Source organism: Peromyscus maniculatus, chromosome 23, assembly GCF_049852395.1.
Source record: "Peromyscus maniculatus bairdii isolate BWxNUB_F1_BW_parent chromosome 23, HU_Pman_BW_mat_3.1, whole genome shotgun sequence".
Classification (NCBI taxonomy): Eukaryota; Metazoa; Chordata; class Mammalia; order Rodentia; family Cricetidae; genus Peromyscus; species Peromyscus maniculatus.
The window spans coordinates 42,823,972-42,840,287 of NC_134874.1; the positions used below are offsets into that span (position 1 = coordinate 42,823,972).

At 53.2% G+C, this 16,316-nt stretch overlaps 1 protein-coding gene across 2 annotated transcripts in view; it reads right to left on the bottom strand.

The window, feature by feature from the left end:
- Nucleotides 1-13,902: 13,902 nt before the first annotated feature.
- The window catches only part of Micall2 (MICAL like 2), a 29,810-nt gene continuing 27,396 nt past the window's right edge, over nucleotides 13,903-16,316 (bottom strand). For both annotated transcript variants that reach the window (XR_013047852.1, XM_006991102.4), the window contains exons 16-17: nucleotides 14,275-14,321; nucleotides 13,903-14,113 (exon numbers count right to left, since the gene is read on the bottom strand). Coding sequence is in view for 1 of the 2 variants with exons in the window: in XM_006991102.4 (XP_006991164.1) it covers nucleotides 14,040-14,113; nucleotides 14,275-14,321 (121 nt within the window). In the remaining variant the exon portion in view is untranslated. The remainder of the gene's footprint in view (nucleotides 14,114-14,274; nucleotides 14,322-16,316) is intronic.

Below are 16,316 nucleotides of genomic sequence, written 5' to 3' on the forward strand. Positions count from 1 at the left end.
TGAGCTTCCCATCCCCAGGAGGAACCAAATGAAGGCTGTTGCTGAGCCTAGTGGTGGGCATGCTTGGGGCAGAGCTTCCTCTAGCCAGTGTAGGGATCAGGTTCTGGGTCAAACTGACTAGGTGCGCACTCTCTGCCCTACATCCCAGAATGCATCGACTGCTGTCCTGCCAACCCCACCAGGCCACATGCTAGCCACAGAAGCCCCCACCCTCCTCATCCTGCTCCAAGTGACCCTGGAGACCTCACAGAACCCAAGTGTCAGCTTCCTCCTCTCACAGTGCTGACATCCTATCCCCAGCCCAGGCCTGTGGTGGGGACAGGCCCAGGGACACTGCCGCCCCTGCTTGACAGTCCAGGACAGACGGTGACCCTGAGGCAGGGAAACTGAGGCCCGGCAAGAACGATGGACCTTGCCCAGGGCCTCAGGGACAACACAGCTCTTGGCATCTCTTGAAAGCACACTCTCATCCATAAAGCCCACATACAAGACCATGCAGCCTGTGTGCACACATACATACTCACGGGCTTGCATACATGAGGACTGTGGAGTCCCAGGCTCCTTCTGGGTCTCTTTTGCTTGTGACACACAGGTACACGTGGTGTGGCAAATGTGTGACATGCCCCATGGATGCCCTGTGTCTGCCACAGAAAATGCACTTTAAAACACGTAGGTGACATGCCCTTTGCCGCATGGTGCATGATGGCAGGCCATGCACATGTGTGGCTGCTGAGACATGCCTTGCTGAGCCCAGGGACCAGGGGCTGTGGCAGATCTACCAGTCTGGGAACACGGAACATCATGTTAGTCCATGAGTTTGCCGAGACCTGCTGAGTACCAGGCACCAGAACGGAGCAGCAGATAGAAGGTGCGGACCCACTGTGTGGCTGGGACTCACGTTCTGGGGAAGGCCAAAGACAACTAATAGCCAAATGTCCAGGTGACTGAGGGGAGGCAAGCAAGAGGAGAGGGGACAGGACTCTGGGGTAGAGCCGAGCAGGACCACGGGAAAACAGACAGCAGGGTGGCAGGAGAACTGAATGGCAGCCCCAGGCATCACAACCAGCCAGTGCGAAGGCCCAAGGGCAGGAGGCCGCTGGCCTGTTTAAAACCTGTGCTGCTGGATCAAGGGAGGGAGAGGAGAGAGAGTCTTTGGGCCCTTGTGGCTTCATGTGCCCTGACTCAACCTGGGCCTCCAGGGAGCAAGTAACCCAGTTAGACACTCAAGGTCCCAGGTCACAGGAAGCTGGGCTTCTGGAACAGGGGGATGTCGTGGTTTGAAATAGGAATGGCCCCCTATAGACTCAGATGTTTGAATGTCTGGTCACCAGGGAGTGGCACTATTATGAGGTGTGGGCTTCTTGGAGGAAGTGTGTCACTGGGGTTGGGCTTTGAGGTCTTAGATGCTCAAGCCAGGCCCAGTGTCGCTCTCTCTTCCTGCTGCCCGCTGATCTGGATGTAAAACTCTCAGCTACCTCTCCAGCTCCATGTCTGCCTGCACGCCACCATGCTTCCCAGCATGATGAGAACGACCAAACCTTTGAACTGTAAGCCAGCCCCCAATTAAATGTTCACCTTTAGAAGAGTTGCCATGGTCGTGGTGTCTCTCCACAGCAACAGAACACTAAGACGAGGGGCATTAGCTAGGACTTGGGAAACCCACTGCAGGAGCCTGGCCCACCAACTTTGGAGGTGCCTATGATTGAGAATGTCCCCACAGGACTGGCTGGCACCATGGAGAGGTGGGGGAAGGGGCAGCCAACAATCTTCAAAGTCTGAGCAACTCAAGCTCACTGCACTTGAGGGAAACTGAGGCTCCGGTTGGAGAAGCCCCAGCTTAGGTCCGTCAGGAATGAAGTACTGAAACTATTTTGTTGTGGTTTGGTTTGGTTTTTTCGAGACAGGGTTTCTCTGTTGCTAAAGTTTTCCTGGTCCTGCCTGGCCCACGGTCAGGACAAATCTCTCTCACCTGCAAGTCCTGCAGCCGCTCAGACCCAACCAAGTAAACACACAGAGACTTATAGTATTTATAAACTGTATGGCTGTGGCAGACTTCTTGCTATCTGTTCTTATATTTTAAATTAACCCATTTCTATTAATCTATAGTTGCCATGTGGCTCGTGGCTTACTGGTATCTTAACATCTTCTCATGGCGGTGGCGGCTGGCAGCGTCTCTCTGCCTCAGCCTTCCACTTCCCAGACCTCTCCTCTCTCTTTGTCCCACCTATACTTCCTGTCTGGCTACTGACCAATCAGCATTTTATTTATCAATCAATCATCCACAGCATTTCTCTGTGTTGTTTTGGTGCCTTTCCTGGAACTTGCTCTGTAGACCAGGCTGGCCTCGAACTCACAGAGATCTGCCTGGCTCTGCCTCCCGAGTGCTGGGATTAAAGGCATGCACCACCGCTGCCTGGCACTTACTCAAACTATTTATTGGGAACCCTGCTGCTCCAACCAGGCATTCCAGGGCACAACAGGAACATTCACAGGGAGGGGCTGACCAAAGCCAGACCACCCCTGACAGAGGCGCTTACACCTTTTGCAGGGGTTGGATGAGAGGTAGGACTTACTGAGTCTACTAGAAGCCAGAGCAGACAGTCTTATAATCATCTTCAACAGCCAAGACGGTCAAAGCTAAAGGCATTGGGAAAGCCGGCCAGGCTTCAAAACCGAGAAGTAAAGCACAGAGCAGAGACATTCCTGTGAATCTTGCCCCACTGAGGTCCCATCTCTTCCCTCCAGCAACTCCGTGACAGCGGGAAAACGCATGTCCCAGCCTGGGCCAGATCACCACCTGGCCTCACCTGCCCTGTCCCCTTAGGAGCCATTTACCTTCCAAAGCCGGTCCAAGATATTAATTAAGATAAATTTCCTTCCATTCTGAGATTCCTTTATCATGTAATTTATCAAAATTATGTTAATTATTTCTTTAAGGCACCAAAATTATTACCTCTTTTGTGTCTGATTTGTGTTAATATTCATAATTTAATAATTCAATATCCTGGCCATCTGGCCAAGGAGCAGGGTACTCTCCCTCCCTCCTGCCCGAGCCAAGACTTTGCCTCAGTCCCATGAGCTCTCAGGGACCTGGCTGCCCTGTTCCCAGTGCCTGAGCCCCTCACCCGGGCCCCCAGGACACTGGCAGGGCCCCTGCTCGGCAGTCCCCAGTTGCAGCACACAGGTACGAGGCACCCGCCACTGCACTTGGCAGGTGAGGCTAGCTGAGTTGACGTTTTCCACACTTTGTGAGTTTTACGCTGTAATTTGACATAATTAATGCCTACATTACTGCTGATAATTTAGCTAGTTAATTAAACTCGGAGGAGATAATTAAGGAAAGGCTACTGCTTGAGTTGCTAATTGTTTCTGTCATTATTTCTAGGGGGCCGACAGCTGCCGGCTGAGTCATCCTATTCCATCAGCTGACGGGGTCATGTGACGCGGGGGGCCTCCCCTGGGACCCTCCACACACACACACACACACTTCCAGGGGAGGGAGCGCACAGCCAGCTACCTGGCTGTTACCTGGAGCCTTGCCAAGTCCGGCAAGGCCTCAGGGCAAGGCTGGCACTGTCCCCTCCCCCTCAGAGTACAGGGTCCCTGCCTGACAGTTCACCCACTGGGGGAGGGGGTTACATAAAGGTTATCAGAGAAAGCCGAGAGGCAGAGAACACCCGCACCCCCACACCCCTACATCCCCACTCACCCTCCAACAGAGGCCAGCCTTCAAGTCTAAAAGGGATGGAGTGGCCCCTAGCAGCAACACCTCAGTCTTCTGTACCGGTCAGATAAGAGGTAGAACTTACCGGGCCCTCCTAATCCTTCCAGAAGCCAGGATGGATGAGAATGACAGAGGATTGTAGGAGTGAGGCTAGCCTAGCCACTCTGTCTTGGCGAGCATGAGGAAGGCCAGTGTGTTCCCAAACTGCAGCCTCCCTGCTTCACCGGACTGTAGGCCTGGATGACTCCTGGACAGTGTGGAGGGGAACCCACAGACAGCCCCAAGTAGCCATGGGATTTGGGGGTTAGAGCCAGGGCTCCATCTCTGAGGAGCTCACAGTCCGAGGGCAGAGGACGGCACAACATGGACGGATCCAGCAGGAGCCTAAGCAGGCCATTAGAGTTCTCCTGCCGAGTACCTCAAAGAACTCTGGGTTCTTTCCCCCTCCAAACCAGAAGTCTGCATGGCAGAAAGTTCCAGATGGCCTCACCCATGCCTCGGGAACACGAACAGGGTATATCCGCTAGAGCATTCCCTGTTTCTGCCCCACTGGTCTCTGCCTGGCGGCCCTCTTATCCCTCATGGTACCAATCTGGCTGCTGAGGCTCCTTGAGTCCCACATCCCACCCCAGCATTCTCCATCCCGGGAGGGGAGGGGGCGTGCCTCCAGCTAAGATAACAGGAGGTTTTTGGAACTAGAACATGCAGGCTTCTTCCTTTTAAGCCTTTGAGTTCTAACCTCCACTGGCGTCAGCTTCCGGACCAACTCACCCAGCCTTTGGCCAGCACAGGTGTCGGTTTAAGACAGTGTCCTCATCTGCCAGAGCCTAACTCCTCCAGTGCTCAGAGTGGCTGCCATTGACCAGCTCTCATTCCTCTCTCCCCCTCTCTGGGCCTTTCCTAAAGCCGCAGGAGGCAGCTAACGCAGACCAGCATGGGAGTATTTTCTACAGTTTCCCCAGCCTTGATGAAACACCAATGTAGGTTTAGACAGGGGTTACTGCAATCCCACGGGAAGCACAAGGAGTTGTACCCCAAAGCTCTTCCTTAGACATGGTTTTTTGCAGGTGTAATTAAGTCAGGATGTTAGTAACTAAATGCTGCTGTATCCTCATGACCAAAACACCATAAAGGAATAACATTAGGAGGGAAAGGATGGTTTTGGATTCATGGTTTCTGAGGTTCCATCTATCGCGCGATGGAGGGAGTGAGGAGCGGAGACTATTCACATCCTATTGGACCAGGAAGCAGAGAGCAAGGCAGGAAGCAGAGGTGAGCATAACTTTCCAAGTCCCGCCCCCAGTGATCTACTTCCTGTAGCGGGCCTCCAACTCCTAAAAGCTCCAGGGCCTTCAAAATAGTGCCTCCTGCGGGGGATCAGGCTCCCAACCAGGAGCCTGGGGGGGGGGGCACACCTCACATTCCACCCCTAAAAGCAAGGCTGGCTGGCAGAGGCTGTCTTGGGTGTCATGGGCCCCAGACCCACGGCTGGCCTCCACCCGAGAGGGAAACTTGGGCACACCGGCGCCGGGAAGGATGCCCAGTGGGATAAGTGGAAAGAAAACGGGGGAGAGAAGTCCACAGCCAAGAATCCTGCCAGCCACGCCACACTGGCCGAAGCAGATTCTCCCGCCGCACCTTCCCTTCCCAGAGCACCTCACCCTGACTTCCACAGCTCAGACTTCTGGCTTCTAGAACTCTCCATTCTGAAAAACAAGTGTTTGCTATTTTAAACCCCCAAAGAATACTTTCATTTCTTCAGCCGTGGGGCACACGTCCATACCAGGTCTTCTTTCAGAACCAGGCTATCCCTGGCCCGCAGTGACCCAGAGCCATGTGACTACACGCTGGCCAATGAGAAGAGAGCAGGCTACATAGGCGGTCACTGGGGTCATTTGATTGACACCATCAGGCTTTCGTTTTCTCTGAGGGTTCTGTTCTCTCCGCAGGGCAGCCAGGACCAGTGTGAAATGAGATGATAACTCAGACACGATCCGGACTGGGTTGGGGCCCTCCTGTAGCTGCTCCCATGACCCCTACCCCATCAGTATTAACAAGCCGGCCTCTGTGTGTCCTGGGCAGCAGCATCCTACTCCTCCTCAGAGCGACACGGCCCCCATGATCTCCTCGCAGAGCCCCAGACTACATGCAATTCCCTTCATACTCATCCATCCTTGATGGCTGGACCTGAGGGGGTCTCTTCTTGTTCGCCACTGGACTTGTACTAGCCAGCAGTTAGAGATAAATTCTTTGGAGTCGAGCATGGCACAGACCTATTATCCTAGCACCTGGGAGACTGAGGCAGGAGAACCATGGCTTTGGGGCCAGCCTGGGTTCCATAGTGAAGCTCTACCTTAGAAACAAAAACACAAAAATAAAAAGACCACGGGCGGTGGCGGAGCACGCCTTTAATCCCAGCACTCGGGAGGCAGAGCCAGGCGGATCTCTGCGAGTTCGAGGCCAGCCTGGGCTACCAAGTGAGCTCCAGGAAAGGTGCAAAGCCAAAAAAAAAAAAAAAAAAAGACCTGCTGGAGGGGCAGCCGATGGGGGGGGGAGGCAGAAGAAAGAGAAGTGGGGGGAAGCCACTGACTCTCACTGACTGGCAGATACAGATACAGAACACACTCCCTCCGTGACAAGCTCCCAGGTGGCACAATGGCCTGGAGAGGACAAGCAGCTGTGAAGGTCCATGTAATCCCCTTAACACAAGTGAGGGTCAGGAGACTCGAGAAGCCCAGCCCAGGTCATGGGAGGCAGGGTAGGCACAGGAACGTTCAGCAAGCTGATGCCCCAAGTAGGGGGTTGAGCCTACACCCTCAGGGTGTGTGGGGGACATCAGGCAGACGCCACCCCCAGAGAAGATCTCCAGTGACCCAGCGGAGTCACACAACTTACAGATACACAACAGGAGCCCCAAGGGAAGGGCGTGCGCAGGACCTGAAATTCTCTGAAAGCCACATTTAAAAAAATGAGTAAAGTGGTTGGCCAGATGGTTTGGCCAGTAAAGGTGCTTGATATCATGCCTGCAGATGTGAATGTTTCCCTCGAGACCAACAGGATGGAGGGGAGAACTGACTCCCCATGTCGTCCTCTGACCTCACACACATGCTGAGGCGCTTAAAATATTGCCATTTGAATAATTGTGATGCAAGGGAGGTGCTAGTGATATGGTGTCTATTTTTCTCGGTCTCTCTTTTTTTTAATTTTATTTATTTATTTATTTATTTATTTATTTATTTATTTATTTATTTATTTATTTATTTTGAGACAGGGTCTCACTGTGTAGTCCTGGCTATCCTGGAATTCACTTTGTAGAGCAGGCTGGCCTCGAACTCATGGCAGCCTACCTGCCTCTGCTTCCTAGTGCTGGGATTGAAGGTGTGCACCACTATGCCCAGATGCTGCATGCTTTCTATTGAGTGCTCTCAAAAATCCCACCAATAGGACTGGGGTGAGGCTCAGTGGTAGAGCACTGCCTAGAATCCCCCAGTGAGGGGCTGGGGGATGTCACTCAGTATTAGAACAGCTGCCCAGTGTACCAGAGGCTTTGGGTACAATCCCCAGCATCACAGAAAAGGAGGCAGTTCCTCGTATTTAAAGCTCTGGCACACCTTTATTCCTCTGGCCATGATTCAGGTCTCAACAGCCACCTGTGGCCAGTGGCCATTGCAGCATGCTGCTGGGCATTGAGGATTCTGTTTCCCCATCAGCAGTGGTTAACCTGCATGTCCCTTGTCATCTGTCGCATGTCAAAAGACAGCCAAGTGCCCTCAGCTGCCAGGACTGAGGTTTGGGGAAACTAGAAGCTAGAGCAATTTTTACTTTATGATGCTGTAGCTGGAATACAGGGCAGCACCCATGATAGACAGACAGGTGTCCATCATTGAGCTATGCCCAGCCCCTCACTGGGGGATTCTAGAAAGGTACTCTACCACTGAGCCACACCCCAGTCCCTCACTGGGGGATTCTAGGCAGGTGCTCTACCACTGAGCCACACCCCAGCCCCTCACTGGGGGATTCTAGGCAGGGGCTCTACCACTGAGTCACACCCCAGCCCCTCACTGGGGGATTCTAGGCAGGTGCTCTACCACTGAGCCACACCCCAGCCCCTCACTGGGGGATTCTAGGCAGGGGCTCTACCACTGAGCCACACCCCAGCCCCTCACTGGGGAATTCTGGACAAGTGCTCTACCATTGAGCTACATATACTCCCACCTTGTTTTTCACATTTTTTAATGTTAGAGTTGATTACATTTATATAATTGTTTGTGAGAGAGTTTGTGTGTGTCCGTGAGCCCGTGGCACATGTGTGGAAGTCAGAGGAAAGCAACCTGTAGGAGTTGGTTCTCCCCTTCAGTCATGTGAATCGGGGGATTGAACTCAGGTCTTCTGGCTTGCTAGCAAGCACCTTTACTCACTGAGCCATCTTGCCAGCCCTTCTTTTTATTCTGAGACAAGATCTTACTTACTTGCCCAAGGAGGCTTTAAGCCAGTGGTTCTCAACCTTCCTAATTCTGCCACCCTTTAATACAGTTTCTCATGTTGTGGTGACCCCCAACCATAAAATTATTTCCGGTGCTACTTCATAACTAATTTTGCTACTGTTATGAATCATAATGTAAATATCTGTGTTTTCTGATGGTCTTAGGCAACTCTTGTAAAAGGATCATTTGACCCCAATGGGGTCATGACCCACAGGTTGAGAACCACTGCTTTAAACTCATGGTGTTTCTTCAGCCTCCCTAGTAGCTGGGATGAAAAGCCTGTACCACAAGCCCCTACTCACAGGAAAATTCTTAAAACACCAACGCACCAATCCCAAAGTGGTCCCACCGTCCCTCAGCCCCTGACCTCAGCTACCTGACCTCTAGTGACAGAGACACAGCCATCTCACCAGGCACCAGCCCAGCATTTGACATCTCCATCTACAAACCTGCTCCTTACTGGAAACTTCTTCCCCATAAATAACAAGGCTGGAAATGGTCCACATTGGGTATCTAATGTTTGAAAACCATCGATTAAGTTTTACACGACCGTGTGGAAGCGAACACAAAGATCCTTGCTTTTTAATTTAAGGAGAGAATATGATGTAATTTCAATTTGAGATAAGATAAAGGTGTCCTCCAGGCTGCGCCTTCAATTGGATTACATCGGTGTGTTTTATAAAGTGCCAGCGGCCTCAGACGAAGGTATGGGGATTTTCTTTATTGGAAGTTTAATGGGCCGCACTCGGGCTATCCGTCTCCATCAGCAGCTCCAATCACCTGGGAGACTAGTTAATGCAGAACCCCCCACACTCCAACCTGGGAACGGAGGGATAACTGTGCTTTTTGGGTGATGCTCAGCCCAAGGAGAGAGGACACCTCGGTAGACCAGCAACAGGCTCCTGGCACCCGCCACAGGTACCTGGTCAGAGATCTCTGGTGAAGTATGGTGTGGGTGGTAGGAGAGTGATGTCCCAGTGCAGACCGGGTCCGCTGGGCGCCAAATGTGTGAGGCAAGTGGGAGCCAAAGCAGGCACTTCGGGGAGGAGCAACTGCCAGATGCAGACCACAGGAGGAGCTGGTTGGCAGGTGTCAGGACTGGACTCCCTTGGCTGCCCCAGTCCTGAAAGGGTGAAGTCTCTAGGAGGATGGGAGGGACCATGGAATTCATGTCCGCCTCTCACTGCACATGGAACATCTCAGGGCTCTGAACTCCCCACGTGACCCTTGAGTATCTCCCATGAGCCTCCCACGCTGGGGTACCCACACCCGGCTGTGGCCGAGCATCCACGCAGGCAGGACTGAGGAGAAAGGGATACAGTTGAGCATGCCCACAGCACCCTCCAGCCCTGGGCTCCAGGTGTGGTCCCCAGCTCTGAGATGATCTCAGGGAGTCCTCAGGGGTCTCTGAGTCACCTTCATTTACCCGTCATCGTCTCCAGTTGGCTCTAGAGTGCAACTCCAGGGCCCCACAGCAAGATGGTGCACGACTGAGCTCAGCCAGGGTCTGCCTCTGTGCCGGTGGACACTGGCTGCCTTGATGTCCTCTGAGGCTGGAAAAGCAGCTGATGGTTCAAGACACAGGTCTTCCTCTTCACCCATTCGTTCGTTCATTCATTCGTTCATTCATTCATTCATTCATTCATTCATTCATTCAGAAAATACCAGAGAAAATACCCACTGTGTGTGAGGTACTCTACTGGCACATGGGGTCCACAGTGGGAGAGAAATGAACACCCCTGACCTCAAGGTCATCCACCTCAGATATCAGGAAACAGAGAAACATCCGAATCTGGTGTTCAGGACTCTCTGAGAGAACAGAAAGGCAGAGTTACCCAGAGACCTGGAAGTAAGGAGCCAGTTGTGAGGCAGAGAGCGTGTGCAAAGGCCCCGGGGGCAGTGCAAAGGCCCCGGGCACAGCAGCACGGCAGTAGAAGAGGAAGTGAGAAGTACTTCAGGGAGGTGAAGCCCTGTAACAACAAGGACATAACCATGTGCCCAGACACAGTGTGTGTCTTAGGGTTTCTATTGCTGAGGCAAAACACCATTATCAAAAAGCAAGTTGGGGAGGAAAGGGTTTATTCAGTTTACACTTCAGAATCGCTGTTCATCACTGAAGGAAGTCAGGGCAGGAACTCAAACAGGACAGAGTTGTGGAGGCAGGAGCTGATGGAGAGGCCACGGAGGGTGCTGCTGTTTACTGGCTTGCTCCCCATGGCTTGCTCAGCCTGCTTTCTTATAGAACCCAGGACCACCAGCCCAGGGATGGCCCCACCCACAGTGGGCTGGGCCCTCTCCCATTAATCACTAATTGAGAAAATGCCTTACAGCCAGATCTCATGGAGGCATCTCCTTAACTGAGGCTCCTTCCTCTCTGATGACTCTAGCTTGTGTCAAGTTGACACCCAAAACCAGTCAGTCCAGTGTCCTAGTCCCTAAGGTCAACCTCACGTCCTCCACTTCTCCCCACTACAGCACCTGGAGCCCAGAGCCCGGCCCCAGTCCCACCTGGTTCCCAAAGCCCAGCACATCCTTCAGCATCCTCTGGTCCTCAGGGCTGAAGACCGATGTGGACATGAGTGTAGGGGACACAGGCCCTCCCCTAAGAACTCCCATACCCAACTCCGTACTCACACAGGAATATTACTGCTCTGGGTTAAGTGTTAACAGAAATGACATGCATATTAAGCACTAGCTGTATACACAGGCAACAAAGAACATCCGGCTACCACACCTTGGTGTCCTGGGGCTCCGACTCCCGTGGGACATATGAAGGACCCCTCTCGTCCTTGTGAGCTATCCCAGTGGCCTGTGGCAGGTGGAGTCTGCAACGCTGGGGGTGTCAGGTGAAGACAGGCCATTTGTCCCCAAAGGCCACCACACCTTGGTGTCCTGGGGCTCCGACTCCCGTGGGGCATATGAAGGACCCCTCTCATCCTTGTGAGCTATCCCAGTGGCCTGTGGCAGGTGGAGTCTGCAACGCTGGGGATGTCAGGTGAAGACAGGCCATCTGTCCCCAAAGGCCACCCCAGTGTTCCACGGGCCCTTCATGCTCTGCCTCCTGACTGAGGTGCTTGGCATTCAGCTCCTGTGCTCTAAGGATGACTTCCCGGCCCTCTCTGCCATTATGCCCTGTGGGACAGCAGGCACCAGGCCCCTGGAGAAGAGCAAGGATGCTACACACAGGCCGGGGTCAGATCCTGGGCCATGCTGTAAGTCACCAAGCACTGCTGGCAGTGCCAAGACATTTGCGGTCTATGGAGAGCAGCCTGGATAACGGGGGGATCAGGGTCCCTCTTCCACATACATACCCTGCCAGGTAAACATCCTATGGGAATGAAGGATGCCACCAGGACACAGCCCAGGAGCTCAAAGAGCCATCCAACCTCTGGGTTCCAGTCTCCAAGGCTGACCTGCCTTGTGATTTCCAGGACCTGCAGAGCCCGCCCCCCCAGACCTCAAGTTGCCACCCTATCTGTAAAGCTGAGTGGCTCCTGGCACCTCCTGGCGGCCCCAGCCAGCCCTCCTGTGTGCCAGCCTGCCTCCCCTGGTGGTCAAGTGGCTGAACTGCAGTGGGTCCCTGGATGGTTTAAGAGGGGGTGGGGAGCTGGAGAGATGGCTCAGGGGTTAAGAGAACTGGCTGAGGCTTTGCTGACTCCTCATGGGAGGCCTTTACCTTTTTGGAGGAGGGGGTGGGTTGGAGAGGAAGGCTGCGGGGGGGGGGCAGGAGGAGAGATGAGATGGGGAATCTGTGGTTGGTATGTAAAATGAATAAAAAATTTCTTAATAAAGGAAAAAAAAAAAAAGAAAGAAACTGGCTGCTCTTCCAGAGGACCCAGGTTCAATTCCCAGCAGACACAGGGCAGCTCACAACTGTCTGTAACTCCAGTTTCTGGGGAATCTGACTCCTTATACAGACACATATGTAAAACACCAATGAACATTAAAAGAAAAGCAGGGGATGGGGGAGATGGGAGCGTGGCTAACTCAAGGGCCAGGGCCAGGTAGGTCTGCCTAGGTCCCTCCAAGCCTTGCACCCTTAATACACAAGAGGTCCTAGAGCTCCAAGTTGCCGATGGAGCCCAAGACTCAAGGAACAAGGCCACGCTGCTTAGGGTTTCTGTCGCTGTGCTGAAACACCATGACCAAAGCAAGCTGGGGAGGAAAGGGTTTATCTGGCTCACACTTCCACATCACTGCTCATCACTGAAGGAAGTCAGGACAGGAACTCAAGCAGGGCAGGAACCTGCAGGCAGGAGCTGATGCAGAGGCCGTGGAGGGGAGCTGCTTACTGGCTTGATGATTATGGCTTGCTCCTCATGTCTTGGTCAGCCTGCCAGGACCACCTGCCCAGGAATGGTACCACCCACCATGGGCTGGGCTCTCCCACTCTGCTGTCAATCACTAATTAAGAAAATACCCTACAGGCTTGCCTACAGTCCAATCTTACAGAGGAGTTTTCTTTTCTTTTTTTTTTTGGGGGGGGGGGGGATGAGACATGGTTTCTGTGTAGCCCTGGCTGTCCTGGAACTCACTCTGTAGACCAGGCTGGCCTGAAACTCAGAGATCCGCCGGCCTCTGTCTCCCGAGTGCTGGGATCAGAGGTGTGCATCGCCACACATGGCATGGAGGCATCTTCTTCATTGAGGTTCCCTGCTCTCGGATGACTTCAGCTTGTGTCACGTTGACATAAAACAAGCCAGCACACTGCCACACTCAACCACATTGCTACTGAGCCGGTCCTGCCCATGTGTGGCCTGACTCCCCCAAGCCTCTTCCCCCACTGGTCTTTCTCAAGCCTGTAGAGTACACCCCAGCCTTGAGAAGACACACCCTTGCAGCTACTCAAAGGACCCTATCATAAACCACAGGCATCTTCTGCCCCATGCCCACAGGTCACCTGTGTCCAGGGCACAGATCCCAGGCCCATGGGCATATTATTATAGTGTCCCCCTCTGTCCTCCTGTCCATCTGCACAGACAGGGAGCAACTGACATGTCCAGAGAAGATGCTGCTTAGCTTCGATTTTCAACTGGACACAGACTAGAGTGAGCTGGGAAGAGTCTCAGTGAGGGGCCTTCTAGATCAGGTTGGTCTGTAGGCATGTCTGTGTGGGACTGTCTTGATTGCCTCAATTGAAGTGGAAAGACCCAGCCAGAAAGTGGACAGCACCTGGGGTTGGCACCAGAATGCCCTGGGGTTGGCACCAGAATGATCTAAAAGTAGAAAAGCAAACTGAGCCAGGTGGTGGTGACGCATGCCTTTAATCCCAGCACTGGAGACAGAGGCAGGCGGATCTCTGTGAGTTCAAGGCCAGCCTAGTTACAGAGTGAGATCCAGGACAGCCAAGGCTACACAGAGAAACCTTGTCTCAGAAAAATAAAAAGAAAAAATAAAAAGAAAAACAAAAAAAAGAAGAAAACTAAGCCCTAAGTGTGCACATATTCCTTTCTGCTTTTGCCTGTGGATGTCACGTGATCAGCTTCTCCAAGCCCTGCCCGCAGTGACAGATTGAAACCTGGAACCAGGAGCTAAAGCAAACTCTTCCTCCCTAGTTGCCTTGTCTGGATTTTTATCACAGCCACAGAGAAGAAAGGGGACAGAGAATGAGAGGCCACCCAAAGCGCCTGGTACATGCCCAGGGCTGGGACACAGGTGCCGGGCCCCTGGCACAGAGACACGCTGGGAGGTACATGTGGGAGGGTCGATGTCTTTATTGAGGATACAAGGACCCAGAGTGGGAGGCATGGACCCCGGAGCATCTCGTCTGGGGTCACAGCACCAGTCTCTTCCTGAGAAGGGCCAGGGCCCTGTTGCCAGCAACGGACAGCTCACGTCTGCCCGCCTTTGCTCTTCGAGGACCAGATCTTGGACAAGCTGAACCTGGACTTCTTCCTCTGCAGGCCTGAGGGGAGGACAGAGCCACGAGGCTCCCTCTGAGGCTCCCACTGAGGCTGCTGCGGTTCTTTCCCAGCTGCCCCTGGGGCTCCCACTCCCATAGGAAGCCCCGCCCCTCCCGACCTGGGAAGCCTGTCCTCCCTGCCCCCCCTGTGCACCCATAATTACCCAGGTTCTGGATCATGTTCTCCAGCATTTGGTCCTCTTCTTGTTCCCTGGAGTGGAGACAGGGTGACTGTGAGGGCGTGGGCCCTGGAGAGCTACAGGTAACATGTGCGTGCCCACAATATCTCTCTCTCGCGCTCTCTCTCTCTCTCTCTCTCTCATGCTCTCTCTCACTCTTTCTCTGTCTCTTTGTCTCTGTTTCTGTCTCTGTCTCTCGCTCTCACTCTTTGTCTCTGTCTGTCTCTCTGTCTCTCTCTGTGTCTCTGAGTGTGTGTGTGTCTCTGTCTCTCTCTCATGCTCTCTCTCTCTCTTTCTCTGTCTCTCTGTCTCTGTCTGTCTGTCTGTCTGTCTCTCTCCCTCTCCCCGCTCCACCCTAACACCAGGGTCAGCCCCACCCAGCCCTAGCTATCCCCCTGCAACACGAGCGTCTCCACATGTCCCTCCATCCCCAGGCAACTGTCTGCCTCCCCAGCCCAGCCACTCGGCCGTGAGTTGGGGAGAGCAGATGACCTGTTCTGACACTGGGTAAGCCCCTGTTGGGGTCACACAGAGTGTGGCTTAAGTTCAGCTTTGGGCTGACCCTGTGTGCCCTGGACATGGGGCCTCACTTGACACAAGAGAGCCGAGCAAGCTGAGCACAAGCGTGTTCACACTCATCTCCCTCTGCTCTTGACTGGATATGACATCACTAGCTGTCTCAAGTTCCTGCCACATTCAGGACCATGGAGAAGCTTGGCAGCCACCAGAAAACACACAGCTACACATATCTGGTTAAAATTAAGTGCTAACCTGGGTGTGATGGTATAGGCCTATGATCCCAGCTACTTCTGGGATAACATCCCAGCTAAGTATGGGATGGGAGGATTGAGTTTCAAGTCTACCTGGGCCAAAGAGTGAGTTCAAGGCTAGCCTGGGCAACTTAGTTAAACCATGTCTCAAAATAAAGTAGCAACAGTGCTCGGGCTATAGCACAACACTAGAGTCTCCAGTGAGGGGCTGGGGTGTGGCTCAGTGGTAGAGCACCTGCCTAGAATCCCCCAGTGAGGGGCTGGGGTGTGGCTCAGTGGTAGAGCACCTGCCTAGAATCCCCCAGTGAGGGGCTGAGGTGTGGCTCAGTGATAGAGCACCTGCCTAGAATCCCCCAGTGAGAGGCTGGAGTGTGACTCAGTGGTAGAGCACCTGCCTAGAATCCCCCAGTGAGGGGCTGGGGTGTGACTCAGTGGTAGAGCACCTGCCTAGAGTCCCCCAGTGAGGGGCTGGGGTGTGACTCAGTGGTAGAGCCCCTGCCTAGAATCCCCCAGTGAGGGGCTGAGGTGTGGCTCAGTGGTAGAGCACCTACTTAGAATCCCCCAGTGAAGGGCTGGGGTGTGGCTCAGTGGTAGAGCTCCTGCCTAGAACCCCCCAGTGAGGGGCTGGGGGTGCAGTGGCAGAGCACCTGCCTAGAATTCATGAGGCTAAGTTTAACTCCCAGCACCACACATACAAGATAAAAGTAAAAGAAGTTTTAGGGGCTGGAGAGATGGCTTAGCAGTTAAGAGTGGAGGACCCAGGTTCAGTCTCCAGAACCCACATAGCAGCCCACAACCACCTGTCGCCATAGTTCCAGAGCATCTGACGCCCTCTTCTGGCTTTGTACACATGGGGTGCACATAAATTCTCGTAGGAACACAGGCACACATATATAAATAGTAAATAAACAAATCACATTTTAAAAGCCATTTTAGGGACTGGAGAGATGGCTCAGAGGTTAAGAGCACTGGCTGTTCTTCCAGAGGTCCTGAGTTCAATTCCCAGCAACCACATGGTGGCTCACAACCATCTGTAATGAGGTCTGGTGCCCTCTTCTGGCCTGAAGGGACACATGCAAGCAGAACACTGTATACATAATAAATAAATAAATCTTTAAAAAAAAAATAAGCCATTTTAGACTCAACTGTTCAGTTTCACAGGCCAAAGGTCGTGGTGTATTGGCTGTTCATGGCTGCCACACAGGACAGCATGGATGACAGGCTGTTTCCTTCATTAGCCATACTGGGCAGTGCTGT